At 46.7% G+C, this 20,196-nt stretch overlaps 2 protein-coding genes across 5 annotated transcripts in view; one reads left to right on the forward strand and one right to left on the reverse strand.

Moving 5' to 3' along the window:
• The window catches only part of TMIE (transmembrane inner ear), a 39,948-nt gene extending 38,988 nt beyond the window's left edge, over positions 1–960 (reverse strand). The window contains exon 1 of the mRNA XM_026095953.2: positions 589–960. Within this exon, the coding sequence (XP_025951738.2) occupies positions 589–687 (99 nt within the window). The 5' untranslated portion in view covers positions 688–960. The remainder of the gene's footprint in view (positions 1–588) is intronic.
• A 4,434-nt stretch (positions 961–5,394) lies between these two features.
• ALS2CL (ALS2 C-terminal like) overlaps positions 5,395–20,196 on the forward strand; it is a 47,320-nt gene continuing 32,518 nt past the window's right edge. Inside the window, exon 1 of one of the 4 annotated variants that reach the window (XM_026096051.2) lies at positions 5,395–5,518. Coding sequence is in view for 1 of the 4 variants with exons in the window: in XM_026096026.2 (XP_025951811.2) it covers positions 15,167–15,181 (15 nt within the window). In the remaining 3 variants the exon portion in view is untranslated. Of the gene's footprint in view, positions 5,519–13,276; positions 13,379–13,562; positions 13,710–15,024; positions 15,182–20,196 lie in introns of those variants that run through there. The other 3 variants (XM_026096036.2, XM_026096044.2, XM_026096026.2) reach the window with 3 other exon arrangements.

Raw genomic sequence — 20,196 nt, forward strand, 5'->3', positions numbered from 1 at the left:
GAAGCAGGTTTAAGTGTGCTCTTCCCTCCCGGTCCAACCTGGCCTTGCCGAAGGGAGCCAGGGCCAGGGGAATATGTAGGTGTTTTCAGGGGGTGAGCTCTGAAATTGAGCCATGAGTGAGGAACATCACTTCAAAAGTCAAAGTTTTGGCTGAATGAGATGAAATGAGGGAAGGCAGAGGAAGAAAAATGCAGCCTGAATGTTTAATCTGGAGGAGTACACGGCTGTTCCCGCTCTTCCTTCCCGAGCCTCCGATGTCAGACACTTGTTGCACATGCAGTACTAGACTAGAAGATGCTGTGCTGTGACTTTGGCCTCTTTGGGAATTAAGCCCTCTTTGGGGATTAAAGCAGCCCTTAATTGCTTACTGTCCTCAGCAGCAGCTACTGGCATTTTAGAAGTGGCTTCCTCCTTACGCTAGGCCTGGCAGAAAGCAACAAGTGTTGCCTGAAGAAGCCTCTAACTCCTTGGAGCCACCTTAAATTCTCTGCTGTCTGCCGTACCTGTCCTCCCTAGGTACAGTGCATGGAAAAAACATGATTCCTGAGCACCTTCAACCCCAAATCTGCAAAGCAGGGTGCTCCTTACCTCAATTAACTGTCCCATGGCAGCTCTGGAGCAAGACAAGAAGAGGGAGGAACACCTCATCCAGGAGAGAGGATGCTGCAAGGGTGGATCCCACGCCATCTTCCTTCGCGGGCGTATCACCGGCTTGCTCCGCTCTGTAGCCCAAGCCGGAGAGGTAATGAATAACGGAGCTCGCTGTCGGCACCGTTCAGCATTTAGCAGAAGCAGTCGCCTGCTGTCCCATCCCTTCTTTACTGCCTTCCTTTCTAGCCCGGCAGTTGCAGAGCTGACGCTGGGGAGTCATTAATTAATTAGACTGGTGTCGCTTACAGAGTGCTCTGCTGCTCCTTGGGTTGGGCTTTGCAGAGGGGGAGCGCAGGGAGCAAAGTCGTGTTCAGAGCTCTTGCTGCTCCCAAGAGAGGAAAGCTTATTATGACCCTGTTTTTTTTTTTACAGCTGTCTGACTGATTCCAGCTCTCTTGCTCTTGTTTTTCTCCTGGCCTGTTGAGAGAAGCCTCTCCCCTAATGAAAAAGGGCTGTAAGCCAAGCGGATGCATCAGCAGCATCCTAGCTACCCTATGCTCGCAGAGGCCGGTGTTACTGGAGATGAGTATTTGATGCCTGGGGAATTTAACAGCATCTTTCATTCCTGAAGGATCTTGTGGATGTGTTGCTACACTCTGCAACTTCATTTAGTCTTGAGCTCTGGATAGAGCTGGAGGCAATGGGGAAGAGTGTCTGCAAGGGAGGCCGTAGCAGCTAAAACTGCAGGGTGGCCTTTGGGCTGCTCCGAGCTGCTTGTAGCCCATGGTGCAACCTGCAGCTGGTGAAGAAAGTTGTCGGGATGAGATGGTTAGAGAAAGCGAGCCTCAAGTGGGTGTGAGGGATCGTGGGACTGCCAGCTGGACTGTTCTCCAGCCAAAAAGCAAATGAAGCCTTCCGCTACAGGGTCAGGAGGAGGCCGGATCTGCTAGATTTAGAAAAATATTAATAATCTTAGGATACAAAAGACCAAGCCCAGATGAATGCCCTGAGCACGTGGCTATGAGCTTCTCAGCTGTGGCTTTATTTCCAGTAAAAAAAAAAAAAAAAAAAGAAAAAAAAAAAAAAAAGATCACACTGGGGCTGAGAAGCTTTTCCTAGTACAGGACATGCTGTTACAAAAGGTTTCTCCAGAAGCATTCAGTTTCGATGTGCTTTACTGCCGCAGTTTCACTTGAAAAAGAAAAGGCGGGGTGGGAAGAGGGGAGAGGCTGACTCAATTCGAGCAGCAGGCACTAGCAGACTAGTGTTCTGGTCAAACTCCAGCATGGATAAGTCAGAGTTGCTAACTTAAGTGTTCTTGTGTTTTTCGTTTTGTTGTTTTTTTCTTCTTTTTACAGTATTGGGATATATGTTCTCAAAGATCCTGTTCTGAATCCAGTCACCACTAAGCCAACAGGAGTCATGAAACTGTTTTAAAATAACTCTCCACTCTTTCTGGCTATGGAAAACATAAAGCTCTGACATCATCTCCACCTCTTTACCAAGAACTCAAAAGAAAGAAATCAAAGATCCTAAGCTTATTTGCCTTCTATGGCTGAATCATGACATTTAAAAAGCATTGTAGAAGGCACGGCTTATCATATTTTTGTAATAATTGAGATAACTATATCTTCTACTAAAAATAGCTTTTTGTAGCGTTCTTCCCAGGAGAAGCCTGGGATTTTAGGTAAGAGAACAAAGAATGAGATCAGGGAGGAAGCTGAGCTTTTCTAGTCACTGCTGCTAATGTGTTCCAGTACTTCAAAATAACTAGGTATAATTTAAGGAAAAATAGCTCCATAGCAAATTAATATTTTATGAGCTCAAATAGGCAGGCCAGCTTTAAGGTCTGCTTTACTGATTAGATTCTGAGGATTAGAGGAAGGTGGCACTATGCCAACCTGTGCCTTGAACGGGAGGAAAAGCAGCTGTGCAATTCTGCATCGCATTTGCGCGCTCTGCAGATTTATTCGGTGACTGCTAGCTGCTGCGTTTCCCTATGTTAGGTGGAGGGAAAGTGCATGCTTGGAAAATTGGTGGGTGTTGTGTTGCAAGGCCTCGGTGAGAGGCAACGGATGGTGGCAGTGTGGTGGCAGGGAAGTCGCGTGTCTGCCACAGAAGTTGTGTGCTTTGGCCCTCTCATGCCCTCATGGTCCACTTTGGATGTTCAGAGATCCTGAAAGGTGGTACATTGAGCTCGTCTTACTGCTTTTCAGCATGACTTCTTATGTCAGCAAAACTTCTTAAGGGAATGGTGCTTCTGGGCTTGATGGTTTCATCTCTCCTCCTGCCCCTTTCCCCTGGACTTGTAAATTGTTAGCTTAATTCAGTTGAAATTGGCCAAGAGATAAAGGTTTCAAAGATACTGAATATCTGTGCTTTTCATTTAAAGTGTGCTTTTGGGTAAAAGGTTAAATCAGTTGTCCCCACTGAAGGAAGACGCATGAGAAAGCAATGAGTTGTCCCCACTGAAGGAAGACGCATGAGAAAGCAATGAGTAAGTATGAAAGCAATTCATGTTGGACACCAGAGAACCTGCGTAGGGTTGAGTTGAGATGCAGGAAGCGCTGGTTTGTGTCTGCACCTTGCTAGACACCAGAGAATCCAACCACAGGGCATAAACCCAGGTGAAACCGGGCTCTGTTAATTCTGCTGCTTGTGGGACTGTTTTCTCTTAGAATAAATTGTCTAAGCATTGGTGGCAATGCACCTCCTGTGCCCTGGGTCAAACGCAGTATGTTCTACCTAAACCTCTGGGGTGATGTTTCCAGTGTGGAGCTTGTTCTTAGTGTCTTGCCTATGGGCTGGGAGTTCAGTGCTGCTCCCTTTCTTTTTCTCATGTGTTTTATTTTGTTTCTAATACATACAAGGAAGTTAGATTGCAATTTGCCAGCGGGGAGATATCTCCCTTCCAGGTACTGATGAACCAGGCTTGCCATGGCTCGAAACACTGCTGGAAAATATCTGTGCCAAAAGTTATGCAAAAATAGAACAAATAAACCTGCAGTGATCACTTTTTTCCCAACCTCCAGGCTTCTTATTCTAAATATGAGTCACTGAAACTGAGTACCTCCTTTAGCTTTTAGGAGAGAAAAAAATGTATATATTTTTTTTGCAGCCTCCAGAACTTGCCACACCAGTTAGTAACTTTTTCAGGCTTCTTGCCTTGAAAATACCTGGTGTAGGACAGAGCAGAATCATTTTTTGCATTTTTAAATGATGAGATTTCATATCGACCTTCTATCTCTTTGAGCTTTTAGAGTTAATTTCTAAAATTTTCCTTCCCGGCAAGGAGGACAAGCAAATTCCCTACATGACACTGTCTACTTCTAATTTGGTAATCTGGCCTCTGGAGCTGGGTATTTTGTAGCGGGGAGGGGAAAAAGAAAAAGAAATGTTGCAAAACTTGTGAATTTAGCAACAGCAGGGAACTGGGCTTTGCAGAGAAAAGGGAAATAAGTGACTTTTCCCACATACAGTCCTACCAGCAGTGATCCCTTGCTGGATGAGGTTTATCATAGCCCAGATTGCAAATGCTCTTCTTGTGTATTCACAGATCAGCGGATGACCACCAGTCCCCCAGTAAAGCCACATACGCTGCTAAACTTGTTGTCAGCTTCCTATTTTTAGCTGTATCTTTTGGAGCCTCTTGGGAAATAAATGAAATGTTGATCTTGCTAAATATGTCATCTCGCCAATCACTGGAGCACTGGCGTTGTTGCTACGCAGAAGGCGATAATGTTGTTTTGGAGAATGCTGCGTTTCTGAAGTGCTTGAGTTTGTTCAGAGTTGCAGCAGAAAAAAAGCATCAAACTACTGAAAAGGGATGGAGACGGGACAAGACGGAGCAGGCAGGAGTTGCCTGCCGGAGGGCATCCTTGTTCTCTGCCACAGGCAGGCAAATGGCTGAAGAGTCCCATGGACCACAAGGTCTGGAAAGGTGCAGAGAGCACAAGAGCAGGGAAGTGAGCCTGCTTTCTTCATCTGGACTTTGCTGATACCCATCTCTCCTAAAATACCTGGGATTTCTTAACAGAGACTCCTAATGCAGACATGTTTTCTGAGAATGTCTCGTGGGGAGATGATGCCTGTCTGGTGCATGTTCGTGCACACTGATACGTCACGAAATTGTTATTGGGCAATGTTGACAGAAATCTGAGAAACTAGCCCAGTGGGTAACTCTTTTGTGCAAGTCACAGCCCTGTTACATCACCAGCTCCTCAGGGTGAGCACCGCTTCCCTTCCTCCAAGCGCTCTGAAGCACCCTGAAACCACAGTGATGGGCACCGCACAGGGTTACGGTGTTTGCAGAAAAATGACCTTCCCCACTTCGAATGCATATTTCTGAGTAAGTGGGGGAAAAGGGGGTTTTGGGCAGGAAAGCAAACCTTTCATCTTCCCTAAGTCTGGGATTCTCATCTCTGTTTATCAGCCCCAGTAACCTCCATGCCCTCAAGCTTTGAATTCCACATTTTCACGGCTCTCCTTGCTCTTACCCTGGAGGAGTAAGTTCGGTAGATGCATAAGGTGTTTCTCTGCAGAGCTGAAGAGAAACGACGTGTCCACCACAGCCGTGTCCTTTTAGAAACACCCCTAAAGCTCCATGTATGAAGAGCTGGAGTTGCATCGCCCATCCGTGGCTGTGGTTTCCCTTTAAATTCCCTAAAAGCCGTTCAAGCGTCCAGTTGCTTGCTGAAACATTGATGTGGAGATCTGCCAGTGCTGGCAGCCTGCCAGGGGTTTCCATGTCTACCAAGAATGTTTTGCAGTGCACCTTGGGAGAGGAACATTACTTTGTCGATTCTTTTTTTCCCCCCCCTGTACAAAGTGAGTAAATAAAGCAGCTGAAAAGCTAGAGCAGGCGCTTTTCGTCACCAGCTTTTTCCACTCACATGGCTGCGTATCCAGGCTGACAGCTCGGCCCGTGGTAAGGCAGGCGTTTGCTCTCCGCGCAGGTGGCATTTGTCTTGTGTGAGATGTTGCTGAACTGCTTGTGGTCTTGTGGGAGATGGGAGTTGATCGTGGTCCTACTGCAAAAGATTTCACTCTGTGCAGAATGAAGATCACTGAATTATTTCTCTGGGGCTGGGGCGATGTTTGGTGTGTGCCACTGTCTCCACCCAAAAAGGGTATTTCATAGGGCTAGGGGAGGGTACAGTCACCTTGAAGACAAGGCAATGAGGGGAAGAAAACGAGGGAAAGGTGTGTCAGGTAGGCTTTGAATTCAGCAAACGCTGGCCACCTCTGCTTCTGTAAAATGTGAACACTGCTTGTTTCCTAGCTGCATGGAGCCAAAATGCTGGAGAAGTCCTTCCCTGTGCTGATAAGGTGTGTGCTGTGGGAGGGGGAGTATGATGGTGCGATTCACCGCAGCGCTGTTGGACAAGGGTGCCCGTGTTTCTTCGGCATCGTGTCTCCGGTTGGTTGGACTCGTTGCGCAGTGAAGCGTCTCGTGGTTGCGGGCGGTTTCCAGCCCGGCGGGGTGGGAAGTAGCTCTTCCCATTCAGCTGCCGATGGGGGAGATCAGACCCAGCTGGCGTGGTGCCTTGGGAAGGTCACTCAAGGAGAGGGCCACCAGTCTTGGGTGGCAACAGAAGGAAGGACACTTCATCTTGGGTTGCTCTCCCCCTTGGTTGCCACTTTCACAGCAGGTTATGTAGCCGGTGGAGGTAGCTTTGGGGACAGTGTTGTACTGACTAATCATTGCTCTTGCTGCAAATGTGGGTTATGGATGGTCTGTCTGGTCTATCCTGCTGCCTTAAGGGTGGGGGCATTTGGGAACTGAGAGGGGTAGGAGGGGGGAAAGATTGGACCAAGACTTGCTCCAGTCTATGTTGCTCATGTGGTGTCTAGCCCCTCATAATCTTCTCCCACACTGCCTATGTTTGCAGGTGAGTAGGGCCTTTTCTCACCCCTCCCAAATCCAAAGGCAGCTTTCTTGTGAGATGGCTATAAAACCCAGCTGGGTGACAGGTGGGGAACTAGTCTTCATTGGGAAATAAAATCTAATTGATTTTTGCTGTGCACCCTCCTGCAGCAAGGATTTCACATATCTGTAGCTCTGCACCCTTGCTCCTCTTCCATGTCCCCACGTGCCAGATGCCTCTAGCTATTGGATTCCTCTGATGCGCTAACTGCAGGCATCCGACATCGGTTCCCATGGAGCGGGAGGAAGGCCCCAGTGTTGCACCTGGGGTTGTGCCACACTGTTCAGAGTGTTTCAAAAAGACTTGGGAAAAGTCACTGTCCCCCTCCGCAGCCAAGCACTGGGGACCCCTGCACTGCTCCCCCGCTGGGACACTCTGCAGCCCAAAGAGACTCATGCAATTAGGTACTCGCTTATCTCGCTGGTGCCACTTCTCCGCTCCTATTCAGACAAATCGTACGTCATTTTCAGAGCCTGAAGGTTTGTAATCATTCTGCTACAATGAAAGAGCAATACAAGGCTTTTTTAGGATTACACAGCTTCCTGGAAACTTATCCATGCAGCTAACTAACTGCTGGAACGCCCACATAGTTTAAAATGTGTTTCTATAAAGGAAGAAGCTGTTCTGAGCTGAGAAATGAGAGTTTGGTGCTGCCATAGGAAAGCAGGTTTTTCTGGTTTTTTGTTGTTGTTGTTTGTTTTCCAGCTTTCTGCACGTATAACAACTTCTATGGAACTGGGGCTGACTGCAAGAGGCTGGTGTTTGTTTTCCTCTTTAGCAAGGCCTGTGGTTGGGGAAGCTACCACAGAGTGGTGAATAGTTTTGAACAGTGAGTCATGTTTCATTCTTACAACTACGTGGGCATCATAGGTTTATTTAAAGAAGCCTTCATTGTTTCTGTTCTTACGGAAGGAGTAACCCTCAAATAGAGTCCCTCTGCCTCTCTTGGCCTGGCCAGTTGGCATTGTAGAAGGTAGCTGCTCTAAGGATGAGTATTTCTGATCCATTTTGTTCTGTGGAGTATGAATTAGAATGGCTTTATTGGGCAGTAAGCATACTAGTCATGTTGCCCCATGTGATACGGTTCCCCAAGTGCACTTGAACTGGTGTCTTTGGGTATGATGTAGGGCTTGGTGCAATTGCAGAGGAGCCTGGTGTCTTCCCAAAGTGTTTGTAAACCATTTGAGCCTTCCAGCATCCTAGGAGCAAGGCAGCACCCTGACCTTTGAAGGGCAGCTATGGCCAGATGGCTGGGCACCCTGATGAGCCTCTCTGCTTTCAGGGTATAGATGTGAGTATTGGAGGGGACATACCTTGAACTGAAGACCTTCCCCCCTATCATGGCCATCTAGTTTTCCTGCCTTGGCAGCTTCATCTTCTGGGCTGTGTGGGACAGGAGCATGGGACCAGTTGGTGCAGCTCATGATGTAGTTTCAGCACCGCCTTGTTACAGCTGGAGTTTGTCTGATGGGCTAGGAACTGGTACAGCTTGACTAACAGGCACAGGGGGATGTGCTGCTCTTGGGCATCTTTTGGGTCTTGGATCAGATGTTTAGTCCATTATGATAATGGCTTGGTCTGATGTGCTCCTGTTTGTTTTAGAGCAGGGAAGAGCTGGAAAGGGATAAAAAGAGAACCAGGGGCTAACTGGTGCAGGCTGTCTGCACACGTTTCAATTACCAAAGCTACCATCTGTCCAGGGTCTGTATGTGCCTTTTGGATGACCTTGCACTTCTACTAGTTAAAGAAGTGGTCGCGAGTCCCTGCTGGTGGTGAACCTTAGGCAATGCTGGTGCTGAAAACTGGGTCTGTCATACACTAGACACTGTGTGGCCGTGCCATCAGAGACAGTACCAGGACCAACTGCTCCCTAATAGAGAAGAGCACAGGTAGGGTGGGCTTGCCAAAGGCCGCATAAACATCTGGGGAAGTGGAATTTAGGTTATCTGGCTGTTAGACCAAGGCTGAAATTTCTAGACCGTGCCAACTTCCAGCTATTCTTTCTCTCAACTCTTGAGGCTGAGAGCCCATTTGGGATAAGTACTGTGACATTTTAGTTGCATCTGATCTCTCAGTCTAGCAAACATTGAGACTGGAGGTTGTGGGAAGAGTCAGTCTCTTAATGCCACCTGGGGCTTGTCTGCACAAGGTAACTAGAGTGTGGTAAGGAAAGGTATTGATGTGCGGTACACTGTGCTAACTTTTCCGCGCCTTCTCTCCTTATGCTCCCAGCTTTTGTGTTGCTCCTGCTCCTGGCCAGTCTTGTGTTACAGTCTGTCCCTGGTCTTGTCTGGTAATCAGCCCCATCTCTCACGGAGAGGAACACAGATGCAGACAGATGACTCTCTGCAGTATATGTTATCCAAAGCTCTTTGTACATCCTCACGTAAGCCTGGGGAACTTCTGCAAGTGTTTGCTTTCAATAGTGGTTTCCTATTGATTAGTTGCTCAGAGGTAGGAAAACATTGCATGTTCCCATTGTTTTCTTGTACCTTCTTTTCTAATTACTGCTGCCATGCAAGTCTCTCTCACCCTTAATGGAAAAGCTTGTGTTGCCTCAATAAAAAGAACCTGGAGGAGTTTGATTAGCAAGAAGGTTGTGAAACGTCTTTTGCATGAGATATAAATAATTACACACTTAGCACCTGCACAGTTTCCCAACAATATGCACAAATAACCATCCTTCTAGCCTTGCTAGGCACATGAGTTAAAGAGTAAAAACTTCAGTCAGTTACTTGATGTTGAGCTGTATCTGAGACTCTCAGGATGTCTGGAGATGTGAATAGAGCTACTGTGGTTTTTGTTTTGTTTTGTTTTTTTGAGGGAATGGAAAGCCATGCAATATTGGGATTTATGCTAGGAGGAACTATCTTTTGTTGAAAAATAGGATTTCACACCTGCAAACAGCCTCTCCCTAGGGTAGGTAGGAGCTGAGGTTTCACTGAGTGAAAGTTCATGGGAGTGGGAGGCTGCAGACTGCCACTACACCAGAGCATGCTTCAGTAACCCTGTATTGGAGCTGACATAATGAAAGATATTCTTTGAACTGAGTCATACAATGGAAGTTCCTAGAATAGGTGGTTCCTGTAAAACGGGGTGGTATTGCCTTGGCAATACCCAGGACCTGGTTTCAGTAGAGGACCTTGGTCTAAAAGTCAGCTTTGGTAGTGACCTCCTTGATGGAAACAGCCACTTTGTTCAGGGAAGCTGTATTTGGAGGAATGGAGCCATTTCCTCAACAGATGTAAACCGGGGCAAGATTTGGTGGTGGATCCTGTTTTCATAGCTAAGAACCCTAAGCAGTCGGAGCAAGGTGAGCTCTTTTTCTTTAGAGGTTTCCTTTTCAAGCCCTTTATATTTTTAAAGGGGTGAATGCTTTTAACTGCCTCAGGTGGTTGCATGCCAACTTGCTGTGCCATCTGTTTAAGGGCAAACCTCTTAGAGACAGTACCGAAGCTTTTTTTTTTGCCCTATCCCTTGAGTGCATATTCCCAGTGACTGTGTTAAGCCTGGATTTAAACCACGTTCCCCAGGGTGCCACTTGCAAACGTTAGGAAATAGAGACTTAAAAGTGAGATTGAGTGGGGAGAGAAACATATAAAGCCCCTCAGGACCATGCCTTGACCGGCGTTGCTGGCTGCAGGCAGGTGAATGATGGTGGTAGTCCCTAAGCTCCAGTCTAGAACTGGTATCAGGTCTTCTGTATTTAAGATCTGTGGCTGCAGATAGCTAGAGGCCATTTCAATAATAAAGATCTGGTTAGATAATGAGAGGGAGACCTAGAGCTGATAGGGAAGGTTTCTAAAGACTTTTGTGGGAAACCACTGGCTTCATTGAATTAAAAAACTGTTAGAGCAGGCTTAGTTCTGACAAAGCTCAGGACTTACCCTCCTTTTTGGAAAAAGAGGAAAGTACCAGTTATTAATGTGTTTCTGACTTGCTTTGGTTTGCTTTTTACAATTGAAAGTCTCTTAGGCTAAAATACATGTATAATGTATGTGTGTTTGGGTGTATAAATATATATATTTCACTCTGACCAGGACTAAAACTTCTTTGAGGATGTGTCTATTTCCAAAATATCTTTGTTCCCTCCAACCTTGATTTCCAGGAGGATGGGGAAGCATTAACAGTATTGCATTCACAGGTGGGAAACATGTTTCGTACACAGCTTTAGGTGCTCTTGCAGCATCTGTGCTCTCATCAGTGTCCTGTCTACTGTAGAAATGTACTGGCTAGCAGAGTGCTTGTCTACGCTTACCCTATATTAGTCTATATCGTTATAAAATGCTAACAGTATATACTACCTAAGCGATGGACCACACTGTGTTTCGCTCTTCCTACCCAGCCCAAGCCTCATCTGGTCCTAAAGGCTGGATGACCACAGTGTGCCTCGACTCCCTGCACAGCCACCATGGGAACCTTGAGTTTTCTGAGCTCTAGGATGGCTCAGCTGTTGTTCAAGTAGCAGCAAATTGCTTTAAGGTAAACCAAGGCCCATTTCTGTTCATCCTGAAGGTGTAATTTGTGGTGATCCGGTAATGGCTACGCAATGAGTGGAGGTGTCCATGGAGGGGGGGCAGATCAGCTGAGTGTGCAAAACACCCTGGTCTAGAAGCTGGAGGCCTTATCTTCTCCACTGAGAGCAATGTGTAGGGAGAAGGGTACGGGAGGAGGGATGTCAAACTCTTCAGAGAAAGATATAGAAAGATCCTGGTTGTCCAGTCTGCTATTGGAGCTCCTAGGAGCGAGAGTGACTATGGCTGGAGACAAGAGGAAGAGCCGCAAATAAGTAGGAGAGTACCAAGAACTATGTTGCACAGGTGATGACTTGCCTCGTCTATGTTCAGGAAGGATGCCTCAGTGGTGAAGTGCAAGGAGGCAGGTGTTAGGGCCTGGGGCTTCTGCTGTTGCCCACCAGGGTTAAAGCCGAGAGCCAGCCTGGAGTGCTTGGGCCAAAAATGACATTGGTGCAAATGCTGAGCGTTTTGGGAAAACCACCTGAATTCTGATGAGAATCAGAATTCTCATGAGGAAACGCAATCAAACAACAAAGAGTTGTTCAAAACCAAATTTTTACAAAAGTCTGTCAGCACAATTTCACCACAGTTTTCAAAAATGGAGTTAAAGAGTAATGTGGGGAAAAAAAAATCATGAATCTGAGGTACAAATGTTAAACTGCTTGACCAGAACTGTGCAGAAACAAGTCACAAAGCTGAGCATAAGGCCCAAGCCCAAATGCACTCAATGGGTCTGACCTGTCAGGTGGGCTCTCTGGTGACTATTTCCCCCAGCATGGAGCAGAGCACCTGGGACTTTCACGCAATGCCTCAGGGGAGCTGGAGATCCCCAAACCTACAGACATCACTGGCACCATCATAAGCTCTGCCAGGGAGAAATCACCCTCCAGACCCTGTATGTATGGAGGAAAGGGGTCAGGCCTAAGCCCTGATTGCTAGCTCTGTCTTCTCAGAGGTTTGGGGAGCAGATAGGCCAGCCATGAGCTCATGGGGACCTTGCTCAGCCTTTCCCTTCTCTTGGTTGTATCTTCCCTTGGATTGTTCCCTGCTGCATGCATGGATTGCCTTTCTGTTCACCCATGTAGCGAAAGCCATCGCATTGAGTTATGGGCACATCCCGCTCTGAAAAGACCCCGGGAGTCCGGCAGAGTGGGAAGGAAGTCGACACAATAGAAAACTTCTCCAAACAAAAGGCGTCTTGGACACCACCTCTGTCTTCTGCTACACCCTGGGCATCCTCTCTATATTAAACCAACTTGTCCTGAGCCTTTCAGGCCACGTGAGTTTTAGTAACTTGTAAAAGTCCTTGAATAGTATAGAGCTGGGGCGGAGGAGAGCCACTCAGTCGTAACATGTCAGAGCATCTGGGAAAGAATGGGGCTTTGTTTTTGCTCTCCAGTGTGCTCTGAAGCAGAAGAGGATGGCGTGGGGCTCTTGTTGATGAGCATATTTACTTTTTTTTGATGTGGAGAGCGTGTGTGTGTGTGTGGTGGCTGTTCCTGCTTTGACAAAACACTTGTGGGGATTTGTGAACTGTGGACTGACTGGAAAAATCTAGGGCTTTTGTGCTCCAGCTTTAGGAGGTGGGATGATGGCTGAGCTCCATAGATGAGCTGGAATGGACTCTGGGTTTTTTTGTTGTTGTTTCTTTCTTTATTTAAAGCAGGGTGAGTATTGTGACCGCTGGCTGAGGTGCAGCAGCTTTTATGTTGGAGCGGGGAACAGGCTTTGCATGCATCGCATGCAGTCTGTCGCACGCTGTCTGCAGCAGGCTCTGAATGGCAGGAAACGTCCTATTTCCCAGGGTTTCAGTCTGGCTCCTGTGAATTTCGGCAAGCGCAGAAGTCGCACAAGGGGGGCGACTGGCAGAAGAAAGGAAGAGTCCAGGAGCTACATCTGGCGAGCTGCCGTGGAAATGCTCTGTAGGGGAAAAGGGACATTGCTTGGATTCGATCTGAGAGCTGCCACTCAACAAAGCAAACACATTCTGTCATTTTTCTTCTCAATTTATATTTCTTGTTTCCTTACTACACGTGCTGCAGTAGCCCATGGCTTGCATCAATCAAGAAACGTCCGTTCAGAAAAGCAAACAATAAGCAATTGCTTTAGAAACCCTATTTACGAGAGTTTCGTAACTGTCTCCCTGGGCACTGTGGGTGTCTCGTCTAATGAACAGGCCCAGATCTGTGTTTCAGCAAAGGAGGTGACGGGATGTGGGAGGGAGAGGTGGGTGGGGTGAGCGGCGGCTCTGGAAGCACCGAGTATTTCAGGACTCGGAAGCTCGGAGGAACTGCCGCTCTAGCAGTTACCGCGGAGGAAATTTAATTGGCCCCCTTATGTAAGGTACGTTGCTCTACGCACTGGTTACTTCTGGGTTTTGCTACTGGTGTTGTTTAGCTGGTTGTTATCCTAAAAGCTGTTAAGGCAGGCTCAGTTTTACGGTGACACACGTACCGGAGGAGGGCGTCAGCAGGCTGACGGGACTACTGAAGGTAATGCTTTGCGAGTAAAACTCCCGAGGCAGAGTGAAGTTTGGGAGTGTTTTTTTCAGGAAGAGATTCTAGCTGCGCAGGTGAGCAGAGGAGTGGAGTGCATTTTCCCGGGGTGTAAAATGCACTGGCGTTTTCCACCTCCGTGTTTCATCTAGGCGGCATGTTGGCTCTGCGTAAAGAAGGTATGTTGTCTTTAAGGTGTCTAATTCCCAGTGCGGCTCACGCTTACCTGAGCTGGGAAACCCTCTGCTGCTCTCGCCTCCTGTTTCCCGTGGAAGGATGCTGGTGCACGCAGCTCCTCGGCAGCCGGCAGAGCCCGCGTGTGCCGGGATGTGCTCCTGGGTGGAGGGAGGGCATCTCGGCCCGCACGGGGCAAGCAGCCACCTCACCTGGCAATACGAACCTGACGAAAGCAGGTTGGGAGCTGTGCATTTGCACGGGGGTTGCACAGCTCCCCTGGCAGAGCAAGGAAACCAATACCGACTAATTAGTCAGGATGAGAGAGGCTGATAAGATCTCCTGGGTTTCTATGAGGGAGGGATGTGGTCAAGAGCTGGCAGGTGGTTGCAGTGTTTAGTGAAAAGTCTGGGTCAAAGGCACAATTATAGGGGAAGAGTAACATGCTTAAGACCTTTAAAAATTAACAAACAACTACATGATTAGAGCCTGACAGAAGAGGAGCAGCTGTAGCTCACGGGAACGGTCGTTGTTTTTAAACTTTAGCTTAGTTTAATCTGGACCAGAGCCAAAGCTGCCTCTCTTTGTCTGTGGAAATTTCCTATGACCTGGGAGCTTCCTGGACCTTGGAGCTGCTTCCTGAACTTGGTATTTTCCATACTGCTATTGCAATGATTTAATTCACAGTGAGCTGCAATATAAGATTTTTGAGGATCTGTTTTGGCTGGGAAAGCAGGCAGAATTGTCTGTCAAAACCCTGCATTCAATTTTGTGATGCGTTTTGGAGGCAAACAGTATAAACAAGTTCAATAGGGATAAAATAAATTCAAGCACAATAGGTCCATAGGCAGATATTAGAAGTATCTAGGATTGTAGCCTTTGACATCCCTTATGCAACAGTGGAATGGACCTCAGAAAGTGGCCAACCTTATGTTCTTTCTCTGAATAACACCTCTTATTGCTGCTGTCAGATGAGCCGGATCACTGGCCTGACCTAGCAGGGTATTGTTTACATTCCTGTTGAGCTGGGGAAGGCTCATGCAAAGTACTTTGGGCTCCACAAACAGGAATCTTCTTGTAAAACAGTTTTGTCAGAGCTTCTGACCAGCTCTTCAGGTCATCAGAAGACCTGGGTTTTGGCACTCAAAGCACCTCCGTGAACTGTGGCATCTTGGAATGATGATCAGAGGTTAGAAAGGCCTGATGACTCTTTGCAGGTCTGCTCCGCCTTCTCTGGCTTGTAATTTGTCCTCTAAGAGCACTTAAAGGCTTTGATTAAACACTGGAAGCTTCCTGCTGGAATGAGTCTTTTGTGAAACCTCGTGTGCTAGAGGAGAAGTTCTGCAGTTCTGCAGTTGGCAGATGGGAACGGATCGGTGTTAATGTTTCTGGTGTCAGTATTGAAGGGCTCTGGTGAGTTCAGAGGACCCAGACAGAAAACAGAGGGAGTTTGCGTGCAGTGATGACACTGTCCCAGGTAAGTCTTCTGTCTCCATTCCTGTTTTCAAGAGTGGACTTTAGCCCTGCCCTATTTCTGACAGGTATAGGGGATGCCATGCTAAAGACAAGTGCTTAGGTACTGCAAGGTTCACTTGGGAGGGCAGATCTGGGAAGTTTTATAAGTGGCATTTCACAGTGACACCTCATTAGCTTTGGGGCACTATCTCTAGCCTAAGTTAATGTCTGTGAGATGGGAGGAGAGGCAGGAAGTGGTGCCAAAAGGCAGGACAGCCAGAGGATGGATATGGAGGCTCACATGTGAACATCAGGTGGAGACAGCCATCTGAAGAGTAACTGCTGCCCTGGTTGTTTTATGGCCGTCCTCTGTCTCTCAGCACATGGTGTTACCGTACATTGTAGTCCGTTGTAGTCCATCTCATCCAGGAAGAAATTCAGCTCTTCCACTGTCCTCCAATATTGTTTGTGTCTTTGGATTGATTTCCAGGCTGTAATTCAGACTCTGACGCTTAGGGTCTGACTCAAAGCTGCTTTGAAACAGATGATAACACATATTATAAAACCCTCATGTGTAGCACTTCCTTCGTTATCTTTTACTTTTTGAGGCCATGCTGAAGTCCTGTTTGCTCTGGAAGAACAGTGAAGATCAAACAAGAGGAGAGGTCTCTTGAAGACAGACACTCCTGCTCCCAAATCTGCTCCCAGAGCCATGACACAGGAATAATAGGAAACCCAGCGATGGTCCTCTGAGCTTTCCATAACTTCTTCACTCCAATCAAGAATGCATGAGTTCTCTCTTCTCATGACCTCCTCTCCTTTGCTACCTCCAGACAACCTGTAGTTGTTTCATGTCAGGCTTGGAGGTATCTGGTTTCCTCCTATAACTCCAGGTCATTTTGTGGTGCATAAAAGTTGCTGGATCAGAGCAGTTCTGTTTTTGCAAGCATATGCTGCTTGCAGGTGTTTTTGATAATGGGAGGTGCAGTGCCATGAGGGATTGAACCACCATCTTGCCTTATCATACTTGCCATGTTATTTGCAAAGGTTGAATTTTTGTTATTTGCAAAGGTCTTAATTGCAATGAGAGTGATCTTCCCTAGCCTTTGCTGTCGATAAGTAAAATATCTTACTTGATCTAACTGTTTAACTCTTGTTCTTAATGGACAGAGACTGAGTGAACACAAAGGCCAACTCATCTCACTTAGGCTGAGTTGAATTCAGCATCTCCTCTGTCTCTTTCTCTCTGTTGGTTACAAAGGGAGTCTAAGGTGGATAGTTCAGCTTTAGATACTTGGCAAAGGCAGATGGATTCTGGCCTTTTCAAGTCAACTAGATGTTTACCATTGTCTTTAGGCTTGGGAGTGAACATCGTAAGCAAGGCACGTGAGTTCCCAGTTTGGGTTTGGGGGAGAAAAGGTTTCTATAAAGCGCTCGTGTTTCCTGATTTTGCAAAAAAGGGAAAAATATGTTCCCCTCCCCCACCCATAACTTCCTGTTTTTTCCTGTTTTTCTGTGTTGAAGATGGATGAGGACAAAAAAAATCCAAAAAAAAAAAAAAATTGGGCTGAAAAATCAATTACAAAACCTTGATGCTTTCTGCAGAAAGTATTGAATGCTTGTTTGACCCTTCTTAAGCTCCTGCCTACGTGCTGCTGTCATAAATCTGTTGAGCTTCAAATGTGGTTGATATTCTGACAAGCTGGCGTTGTCTCTTCTTTCAGTGCTTGGGGTCCTGCAATGGAGGTGACCAACAAATGATTTTTATGCCAAATGCATAAAATCAGTGGTATCAAGCCAGGCTATCTCACCTCTGATAATGCAGATGAATAGATACTCGGAGAAGAAGAATATAAAAGCTGGGAAGTGTTGTAGTAGCACTTCCTTCATATGTGTTTCTTGCCTCCTCAGGAACTTCTGAGCTGGAGTTGATGCATGTCTTTTTATTAGCTTTTAATTGTTTTTTTTTCTCCTCCATGGACTTGTCCAGCTGCTTTTAAGTGTGGGTGTAATACACTCGCAGCAAGCACAGACTCTTGTGGCAATGAGTTCCATGGTTTAATTAGACGTGGTGTGCAAGGTAGGGCTCCCTCTTGTTTGTCCCAAGCTTCCCCCATCACTTGAGGGCAGAGGCGGTTGTGCCGTGTTCCTAGTGTCTGCTGCATGGCATCAGGTATGTGGGAACCCGCACCAAAAGTCTGCGGGTCTTATGCTTAGTGTGAGAGGCTTGATGGGTCTATTAACTCTGTTTTTAAACTGTGCTATGGACTGTGCCTGCCTGCTTTTATTGTTTCCTGCTCAGCAGTTTCCCCTGATGGCAGACCATCTGGTTCCTTTGCAGACAAACTTTTTCTGGCATCTGCTGACCCCCTCTATCCCATACTAAAGCCCTATCCAAATAACTCTGTTACCTCAGTTGTTCCCTTCCTCTGTTTTGCTGATAAAAGCTGTCTTGGGATTTCTGGTTTTATTGTCTTTCTGCCCTGTTTATTCCCAATACCTCTTAACTCACACGCTGGGTGTTTCTGGCAGCTTATGAGGTGACTCCAGTAAGCTGAACACTAATTCACCCCGAGTCACGACGGATCTGAGGTTTGACAAGAGCAGAGTCTGAATGGGAGCACTCGCTTCACTGTGTTCGTGTTGGTTAAACAAAGCTTGGAATTGTTTTTCCACACAACAAAATGGTCTTTGTGCTGGTCGTAATGCAGACTCAGCTGGAGCGCGACGCGTGAGGGGGAGCGTAGTTTGGAATTGCAATTAGCTGCACTAGAAACTTGGCCCTGGCCGAAAAAGAACAAAGGTTTGGATTGAAGGAGAAACGACGTCTCGCCATGGGCCACTCGAGCTTGCCCTTGTGGCCGAGGGAGCTCCTGAGTTTGTGGACTCTGAGCTGGCACTGCAAATGCAAGAGGAGGTCCTGTCCTGCTAGTGGGCATCTTTGTGTGATTGTACGTCAAACCGAGCTGGGGAACTGATACATATTTAAAAACTAGTCTGGAAAAGAAGAGTAGTGGCTAGGGTCCAAGTTCAAACAAACCTTTCCTTTCTTCTTTCCCCCACTCTAAGACCAGCCCTTAGTCTTCATCCATTTTCCCCCCTCCCTCCTCTCCCCTCCAAACTTTTTTTTCAGGCAGCTCTTTGGTCAGGTTAATCATGATGGCACAAATGTTGACCTGACAGCAGGGAGGAAACAGATAGGCCTATGTTCAATTCAGTTTAAGGTCCCTAGATGCAGCTCAGAAATGTCACTGTGATGTTGCATTAAGTGTTGATCTGGATTAGCTAGGTTTGATTAAGTTTTGAGGGTGAAAATCTACTGGCAGGCTTTGTGCAGAGCTGTATGTTATTCTGCCCTGTAACGTGCATCCTCTGGAGCTATGCAGTGCTTGGGGAAAGGCATAAAGCTCATGCAAAGGTTAAGTGCACTGGTAATGGTGTGTTTTCCCTGCAGACTTAACCCAGGTGTTGCTCACCTAGGTTAGTGTAACAAGGGCGTTAAAACCTCTACAATAAGGCCCTACCCAAACAATTGCATTTTTTTCAGTGCTTCTGGACGTATCCATGGTTTGTAGCAGTCTGGTCAACAGCTCAGCTGCTTTTTGGCTTGTTCCAGTGAACAGGGGAGAACTTTTCTGTTCTTCTGGGTACCTAGAGGACAGTCTGGTAAGAAAGCACTTTTAGGTAAGAGACTTCTCAGCTTTCAAATGCTTTTAGGTTGCATCCTGCTGCAAAGTGGAAGGGCATTTACCAGTCCAGGTGTAAGTGCACGTGCTCTATAGTGCACCCTCAGAAGGGTTCAGCTGTTTTAGGTAGAAGCAACACCATTACCATCATGATAGAAAGCAGGCCAGAGTGTGAAAGGCGATATTGGAGAAAGAGTTTGGGGATTACTGTAATGGAGAAATGTCTTTAGTACCCTATAGGCTTCAATTTAAAACTCTTATGTTGTTCCTGAACTTGAGCTTGGTTTAAAGCAGTTTTATCCCTGCCTCTGTAAAGATGATGTATTCACCTGAGGCTAGTAGAAAGGTACATCTTCAGTCAAGTGGCAGCGACAACTTGTTGGTGTCTCAAAGGGTCATGGAGTGAACACTTGGCCTTTGAAGACTGGAGGTGATGTAGCGATAGACTTGTCTCATTGCTGAGGCAACAGGAACGGGAGAAAAAGATCATGAGCTGCAAAGACAGATGAGATTAGCAGGGCTGAGCTGTATGGAGTAATGAAGAAGCAATGCTCTTTAGGAAGGCTGATGCAGGGACAGAGAAAAGTTTAAGAACAGAATGGGACACAAACATGGTCATGGCATTTATATCTCACAGGGTTTAGTGTTAAAATGCCCTGAGCGCACCCTAAATACGGCACTGAATTTGGATTCCTAGCAGAGAAGTCTTGGTTTTCATTGATTGCTAACTGCAAGTTCAGCACGGGGGAATTCACAAGAGGAAGATGGAAAATGAATAGTCCCTGTTTGAAGATCCATTTTGTTCCTTACTGTAGAGGAGGTGATAGGATTATCTGACTGGATGTTTGTTTCCATGAGAAACTCTGAGTCATGTCTAATGTCTAGGGTTTTTTTCCAGCCATTTTCCTGGTGGAATAGCTGTCTCAGAGCTACAGACTCCAAGTAGATCAGTGTTCTCCACAGCTCTGAGAGAGAGGCTCAGCAAAGCACCAAAACATCTCTCTGCTTGGTTTCTTCTCTGTTCCAACCAGCCTTCTGCCAATTTTCTCAAATCGGGTATAACACCCTGTTGTGGCTCCTCAAGAGCTGTATTTTCTTGCTGAAATGTGCATGCAGCAGCTTTGGATAGTCCCTGCTGAGGATGAACGCTCCCTCCATTCAGATGACTCGAGCTGCTCCCATCTATCCCCGGCATCTCCTGTCTATCTTTCAGCAACTGCTTGCCTTGGTTTTACCTGCTGCATCACTGTGGTTTCTGCCCTCATTGGCATGCTCAGCAGAAAAGTCAAGAAAGCGATGAGCTGCAGAGATCTAGCAGCTCTTAGAGATGTTGTTTCTCAAACTCATTTGT

This window comes from Dromaius novaehollandiae, chromosome 2 (genome assembly GCF_036370855.1).
Source record: "Dromaius novaehollandiae isolate bDroNov1 chromosome 2, bDroNov1.hap1, whole genome shotgun sequence".
NCBI classification, from domain to species: Eukaryota; Metazoa; Chordata; class Aves; order Casuariiformes; family Dromaiidae; genus Dromaius; species Dromaius novaehollandiae.